The sequence below is a fragment of the Aegilops tauschii genome, chromosome 4 (assembly GCF_002575655.3).
Source record: "Aegilops tauschii subsp. strangulata cultivar AL8/78 chromosome 4, Aet v6.0, whole genome shotgun sequence".
Classification (NCBI taxonomy): Eukaryota; Viridiplantae; Streptophyta; class Magnoliopsida; order Poales; family Poaceae; genus Aegilops; species Aegilops tauschii.
Window position 1 is genome coordinate 111,581,789 of NC_053038.3, and position 8,077 is coordinate 111,589,865.

Sequence of the window (8,077 nt, forward strand, 5' to 3'; positions counted from 1 at the left end):
GGAGTTGAGCAAACCTTATAGTAAACAGTCAGAAAATTGTCATGTTAAAATCTAACAGACCAGCACACCACAACAAAGACGTTGAACCTAACAAAAATAAAAGAGCGGGTGGAGCACATCCTAAAGGCCATCAGAGGACGGCGGGCTGTAGGCGTTGTTGTTGTTGTTGTAGTAGCGTTTAACTCTCTGTAACATCAACAGTAGTTGGGATTGCCGCCCCCCCCCCCCCCCCCCTCCCTTCTTTCATATAATATAATATGCACATTCATGTGTATTCGAGAAAAAAGAACAGCGGCACAGACGGGAGGAGTAAACCTAATCGTTAGGATGCTAGAGATGCCCTTAATACAAGGCTATTCCTGGTGATAGAGTCAATTAATCAGGTTCGTAATTCTACGTTCTACTATAAGGAAAAACAATTGTCGAAGGATTTTTTTTAATTGAGTTGGATGGCCTACAGATGGGAACGCGACGGACGACGAGGAGACGAGCCGACACATTTCAGACGCAATTTTGGACCGAAAATGAGTCGGCGCGGATGCCAGGCGGACGAGAATTGGATTTGGCTCGGCGCGTTGGGCCTCCACTTTTGTCCGCGCCGACCCAAACCGATGCAGACAGACAAAATGGGTCATCCCATTGGAGTTGCTCTAACCATACCCACATGGTAGCAAGCACACGATTGGCCAGGATAGGACATTTGGACACCTGCCAGTCCATCACAATCAGCGCTCTCCTATCTCCTCCACCCTCCCTAAGGAGGACACAGCCTCTCCACCTGAGCAACACAAGAATTTTATCCGCTTAACTGCTGCCCGTCGCAAATGGAGGCAGCGGCAGCAGCGGCTAGCTCCTCTATCCTGCTGTCGTTTTCCAGCCCCAGGAGATCAACGGCGGCTACTTTCCTCCGCCTCTCCACGGCGTCGCCTCGCATCACGTGCTCCGCCACACAGCAGCTTCCCCTCGCTGCACCATGGTTGTTAACCGCCGAAAAGAGCAGCACTAGACGAAGAAGAAGCATCCTGTCGTTGAGGTGCTCCTCCGCCGCCGCCGGCAGCCCGTCGGCCGTCGCCTCTTCGGAACGGTGGATTCTTGAGCCCGCAGGTCCGTCTCTCTCCCTGTCTAACAATTGACAAATGATCATCCGTAATAAGTAGTAGCGCAGGAATTAACATCGCCGCTGGTTTCAGGAGACGGCGACTGGAAACACATCGGCTACCGCGTCGCCCGGCCCGGCGCCATCGAGATCGCCTCAGTACGCGCTCGTCGTCGATTCTTGTTCTCCCGTTCATGCTGATCATGTACATTTTGCAACAAAAAATACAAAAGTGTTGGTGATGGTAAGCATGACAGGCATCTTGTTCATCTCAGGAAGCGATGACCGTGGGACGAGTTCCGGAGAACGCCGACGTCGTCATCCCCGTCGCGACAGGTGATCGATCTCTTCTCTTGGGTGTTTCGTTTTAGTCAAGGCGTCTGGTTCGCTGGTGATCTGAGAGTCTCTGAGCTGCTGCTGCAGTTTCTGGGGTGCACGCTCGGTTGGAGAAGAAGGACGGGAACCTGGTGGTCACAGACATGGACAGCACCAACGGCACCTACGTCAACGAGAGGAAGCTGGTGCCGGGATTCCCGGTTGCCGTCCAACCCGGGAGCCTCCTCATCTTTGGTACTATACTGTACCTCCCTTTGCGTTCACTTCTCACTATTGATCAAAATGCTGGCACACTTGATTCAATGCGGTTACACTCCATGCTTACTTAATCCTCTCGGTTAAAATGCTGGCATACTCTTTCAACCAAAATGCCTCCCCGATTAAACCGTCAAATTAAGTTCAGTGGTACCCCTAAAATTTCTCCTCCCTATCTCAAAAACCCAGGACTCTCCAAATAAGATTCTGCACTAAAATTTGTTCAATTCTAGTGGCTCCCCTATTCTATATTTTAACAATATGTTGTAGATTGCTGTGATGGCAAACAATTTTTTATTTTGGCAAGCAATGTTGAATGATTTGAGTTAGAGTGAAGCACAATAAGCCGTTGGGGATGTAGCCATTTGAACTGACTGTAACCGCTTCAAATGGTAGTTATAGGAATACAGTCACAAGCAACAACAAACAATAAGAAACCGGTACATATATCAAGCAAATTCCATCACTCTCTTCAGAAAAACCACACTAAGCAGAGCAATGAGTTTTATCCTCCCTGCAAACACACATCCCCCTGTCCCTCCCAGCACAGAGCAGAGCACGCGGTAGCAGCAGATACAGATAATTAGCGATCGGGAAGATGCAATCAACCCATATATATGAGGAAAGAGTGTATGACTATCACTTACACCAGCGGTTGCAATCAGCCCAAATCGCAGCAAACAGGCATAACAAACCCAATGTAGCCTCTCCTCCACCGAGCCCTTTCTCTCAATCTCACCGCCGCACCAGGGAAAGGAGATGAACTGAAGAAGCTCAGGGAGGAGGTCTGGTTTGCTTCCGCGATAAGAGAAGGGAGAGAGAGCGTGTTTTCGTGGATCCCGGTAAACGGAAAGGAAGTTGGTGAGTGCTGATTATCAAGGAGGAAGTAGGGGTACTGCTGGAGAGCGTTGTGCACTTCTAGCAGAGTTTTTTGCACGTCGAACTAGACACTTCCACTGCACTACGTGCTTTTGACGAATTGCTTCTGTCGCAGGTGACATCCACTTGGCAATGTTTCGGGTGAGGAAGACAATCGTCGATGTGCCAGCCGAGGCCACCAAAGATGACCAGCAGGAAGCCAAGACTGTGCTGGCAAGTGCAGTTCAAGAAACTAGCTAGTGTACCTTACCTTTCAAAATAAGCGAGTGCAAAATAGCGCATCATGGTAAGATGCAGTCTCCGTCTCAGGATCGACGAAATATGTAGCTAGGCAGAAATAGCATGTACGAGTAAAGAGTAACTTGCAACATGTCGTGCTCAAGGAACATGTTATTCACACAAACACACACTAAATTTCACGCCAAAGCTTGATCCAACCCATACAATTTTTGCAAAGCATAGGCAGACTGTTTCTGCCTTGACAGAAGTAAAGGAGATGCCAAATACAAGCTGTGTCGGAAAACATTTCAAGCAATTCATTTTCAAAACTAGTGTCAGACTGGCATTATAAACAACACGTAATCTACAGATAAAATAGATTATAACAGAGCTGACAAAGAAGAAAATGCTGGTCAGCTCTTCAATGATCTAAACGCTCTACAGAGGAAGTAACAGCTACACTATGGGATCTAACAATTGCCAGCGCACAGAAATGTGAGCCCAGTGTGATATAAGGTTCATAGGATAGGTATATCACAGGAATAGAGAACTTGCAGGGAAAGAGATGTCATCGCAGGAAATGAGATAGCATGCATCTCGAATCCTATGATTAGGAATAGGAAATAATATTTTCCATAAGTCTAGGCTAATGCTTATTTTCCTGTGAAATAATTCCTGTATATTCCTACAAACCAAAGGGCTCTGAAGGAAATGAGGCCTAAGAGGTAAGGCAACAAATGGGATTGTTATGATTGGTTTCTCTCCACAGAGATGAAGTAACAATCAACTACTGTATGAGAATGGGCGTTATAAACAATGCATGGTCTACAGGTTGAACCCTAAGACTGGCCAAAACTGTATGAGAATGGGCATTATAAACAATGCATGGTCTACAGGTTGAACCCTAAGACTGGCCAAAACCGAATGCACCATAAAAGCAAAGCTACCCAAGAGACATGAGGAAATGCTGACCCTCAGCTAATCTAGGTAGAAAATGCTCTAAAGCACCAAAAGGCCAAAGCACAAGGCACTGGGTCATGAATCGCTATAACCAAGAAAGATATACATCATATTAGCATCAAGGATGACAACATGCATGATATCTTATACAATTTCTAGCAGAGAGATCACTAATCTTGGCGGTGGATACAGATAAATAGCAGAACCAAACTATAAGAAACTGTAAGACCACAGGAACAGAAGCATGAATCTACAAAGCTACTAGCAGCCTAGGGGCATGTTTGATTTATATACCTCCAAACTGCATTAGAAAGTTAGTACAAAGTTGAGTCATCTATTTTGGAACGGAGGGAGTAGATGGTTGGCATATTTTCCAATATAAAACCAAACACTTAGTCCACGAAATGATTGGCATATCGCAACTCCTGTTATCTGCAAACGCTTGTACTATCAGATCAACTAAAATTCACGCGCAAACAGGTCCAAGCAATTAAGAAAACTTTATCTGAACGTCCAGTCTCAAAATTAACATAAGATAAACATAGCATAATCCCTTTAACTAGGCATGAAGCAAAATGATATTGCACGGGCACCTCACAATCCATTTCATTGACCAAAAGATAGGAAACTACTAGCCGCAAAAGGTAGATAGATAAGTAGACAAGCAGTACGCCACCACCGCCATACCCAAGAGGACTTCTCGCAGGAGATCAACGGTAAGACTTCTGGAAACGCGCGCGGGCGCCGCGACCGCCGAACTTCTTGGGCTCGCAGCGGCGCGGGTCGGCGACGAGGAGCGTCCGGTCGTAGCGACCAAAGATCTCCTTCACCTCCTTCTTGGCCGCCTCGTCGACGTACTTCTGGTAGTAGGCGACGAGCGACTTGGCGATGGCCTGGCGGATGGAGTAGATCTGGCTCGTCTTCCCGCCGCCGCGGACGCGAATCCGCATGTCGATGTCCTTGAAGCGCGACCTACCGGCGAGCAGGATCGGCTCGAAGGCCTTGAGGCGGAGCATCTCGGGGCGGATGAGCTCGATGGGCGCGCCGTTGACCTTGATGAGGCCGCGCCCGGGCTTGCAGTAGGCCACGGCGACGGCGGTCTTCTTCCGGCCGAAGCACTGGACAGTGCCAGGCGTCGGGCGAGTGAGAACGGCTGCCATGGTGTCTGCGGCCGTGTGCTTGGTTGCTGTGAGGGCGGTGGTGTGCTTGGTTGCTGTGAGGGCGGTGGTGTGCTTGGTTGCTGTGAGGGCGGTGGTGTGCTTGGTTGCGGCAGTGCGGCAGTGCGGCGGCGAGGCGGCGCGGGTCGGGGTTTGGGGTGGCGGTGGAGAGGCGACGAAGAAGACGAGAGATCGTTTATATAGCGTGGAGGCGTTAGGGTTCCGGGCAGCAGTATCTATGACATGTGGGACCATGCTGAAAGGATCTGGGCTGAGATGAACCAGTTGGACTCTATGTGGGCCTTGAACACATGGCTTCTTCCAGCCTGTGGCGATTTTGAAGTCGAGTGACTCTATATGATGAGGGAGCTTAGGGTTTCGGCCCAAGCACTATTTGACCAAAATCCGAGCGAGTCCTGCCGCGTTGCCATCATTGTCACCGCCATGCGTATGGCAATGAATAGGGTATGGGGCAGATAGAGCAATACCATACCCATTCTCATGTAGTTAATGGGTATAAAATTCTACTCATACCTATGGGTATAAAACTTTATCCGTACCTATATTCGACGGGTACCCATACCCATTGTATACCCAACGGGTAAATCAAATAGTATATCAGTTGTTTATTATTTTACATTCATCCATAGCACATTTGACAAAAATACATTTATCTCAACTCAATAATACGTAGACGATTACAAGACAATTATTCTCAATTTAAATTTGCAACTGGTGATAACTTTAACATTGATTCAAATGCTCACGACACACTTCACCAAATAACATCCTCCAAATATGTAACATGCCAGTATAAACGGGTAGGGTATGGTTATATCCATGGATACAAGACTACACCCGTGCCCTACCCATGACTCAACGGGCAGGGCATGGGTACTACCCATGGGTATAAAGTTGTGCCCATACACTGCCCATGCGGGTACGGTATCCGCGGGTACTTATACCCATGGTAAAATTGACATCCTCTGTTTTTAGTAGTGTATAATACTATTCCTCAAAAAGCAGTGTACAACACTACTTTCATAATGCAACACCCCCATGCATAGTATTATAGGTTAGTATTACATGTTAGTATAAAAAACATCAGAAGTAAAAAATACATATAGGTCTGTAGACTAGCACTGGAGCGAGCCGAAGGCGCGCCACCGTCTTCACCCATCCCTCATCGGAGCCGGCAAACCTTATTGTAGTAGACAGCCGGGAAGTCATCGTGCTAAGAGAAGTGTAGATCTACTGCCATGCATGACGCATAGTAGCATAACATTTATTATGATACGGCATCTACCTATGTTACCATAACCCTCTCTCTGTTTTCTTTAATTGGCTGCCACATCAGCGTGTTTGTTAGACCCGAGTGCATAATACTTGTTAGCATACCACCACTATGGCCAGCCTAAGACTTGAACACAAGTGTTAAATTTATGTCGCTATAGATAGATGGCTAGTGTAATTTTTTTGTTATCCTAACTTATTACTCCCTCGTCTCATAATATAAGAGTGTTTTTTAATACTATACATCTACTACCTCTGTATCAAAATATTAGACGTTTTTGCAGTTTGAAGTGCGGAAACATTTTATATTTTGGTACGAAGGGAGTACGTTATTTATCTTAATTTGCATAGGAAGATGGTTGACAATGATCATGGTCAATGCGGTGGAGCTACAAATGCTCATAGGAACATATGGAAGGCTGACATTCTAAAAAAATATCAAGGTTTTTATGGGGCCAGGAACCCCACACATAATTACAATGCCAGTTGAAAATAATAATGGGTATACTTCTAAACCATTATATCCGACTAATAACGGAGCACCCAATAATCTTAATGGAACGAGCACCAATAATAGAAATGCTTTGGATGAAACTCTCAAAAAAATATCACTGTTTAGAGTGAGAAAAATAAAAAGTTTACCGATATCTTGAATAATCATGATAATATGCTCGGTCAAATGACCGGCAAAATTGCTGGACTTACTAACGATGTGCAGGCTTTAGAGGAAAGAACTGATATCATGGAAGCACAAGTTGCCAAAATAACAGAGAGCCAAACAGTGATCCTAGCAAAGTTCGCTGAAAAGTCAGAACCTAACTCGGTTGAGAGTGTCAAGATAGAAGTAGCGAAGAGACACTAGAGAAGCTGGACGTGAGCCATATACCTGAAAATTTTAGAAACATTATAACCGTGCAACTTTCCAGCCATCTCAAGCCATTAACACTCGCAACCATCGGATCTTCTCTTTGGGGCAATTTGGGTCATCCGATTTCCCTCAGTCCCACGGCGCTTCGTTCACTACCATCGAGCGCTACCTGTGCTGGGCCGCTGCTCCGGTGGCAGTTTTGGACGCCTTGTGTTAAATTGGGCCGATGGGCTTATAGAACTCCGTCCATGTGCAAGCCTGACAAGTCGTGACTCGTGCGGCGCTCCTTTTAAATACCCAAAAAGAAAATGCACGAAAGCAACCCTCATGTGGCGGCCGCCGCCACTGCTTAGGAGTGACTTCCATGGCGACCGCGCTGGGGTCCGACCGAGACGGTGCGCCTCGCCTGGCGACGGTACGAGCAGTAATGCATGCATCCGGGTGTAGGTTGAAGAGCGGTCTTCTTGGTTGGCATATCCAGCGAGAGGATGACCGGGTCCATACGGAGGTGAGGCAACGCAAGCAAGCCATCGCGGGCCATGCGGTCACACCTCACACGGCCTTCCCCATTGCGAGCGAGACCATACGGTCGCCTTGTTCGACCCATCCGGACCGGACGCTGATGCATGTAGAGGCGAAGCGACAGAGGACTGTTCGGTGAAGTAGAGGAGAGAAACTGATTCGCTGCAGTCGAAGTAGTAAAGTAGGCAATCAATTGTCAGTTTCAAAGAGCATTCATCACGGCTGAGGGGCGCACTCGCTGGTGAAAATTAAACAGGGGTCTGCGTTTACTTTTCCCGGCCGCATCTCCTTCAGTATATCTGCCACTTCGTCTCATGTGTCTCTCCTCGATGATCCTTGTCAAAGTTGCCCTCTAACTGCATTTTTCTCCTTTCCTGTTACGATCCCTCTTTCACCCAACCATTATATTTTGTTAATATCTTCTCAATCCCAATTTTGTACAGGCGGTTCTCATCCAAGTTATGGTCAATTTGGGGCAAATCTTGGAGACTC

General features: G+C 47.1%; 2 protein-coding genes across 2 annotated transcripts; one reads left to right on the forward strand and one right to left on the reverse strand.

Annotated features, from left to right (window-relative positions):
• The first annotated feature begins 685 nt into the window (after positions 1-685).
• On the forward strand, positions 686-2,992 carry LOC109763664 (zeaxanthin epoxidase, chloroplastic). The gene is made up of 5 exons (XM_020322523.4): positions 686-1,104; positions 1,191-1,255; positions 1,372-1,432; positions 1,520-1,666; positions 2,682-2,992. Exons 1-5 carry the CDS (start codon positions 825-827, stop codon positions 2,804-2,806), a joined length of 678 nt encoding a protein of 225 aa, XP_020178112.1. The 5' UTR covers positions 686-824; the 3' UTR covers positions 2,807-2,992.
• Positions 2,993-4,226: 1,234 nt separating this feature from the next.
• Positions 4,227-6,525, reverse strand: LOC109763665 (small ribosomal subunit protein uS9). The gene has a single exon (XM_073496377.1). The coding sequence runs from the start codon at positions 5,155-5,157 to the stop codon at positions 4,456-4,458; it is 702 nt and encodes a 233-aa protein (XP_073352478.1). The 5' UTR covers positions 5,158-6,525; the 3' UTR covers positions 4,227-4,455.
• Between the last annotated feature and the right edge of the window lie 1,552 nt (positions 6,526-8,077).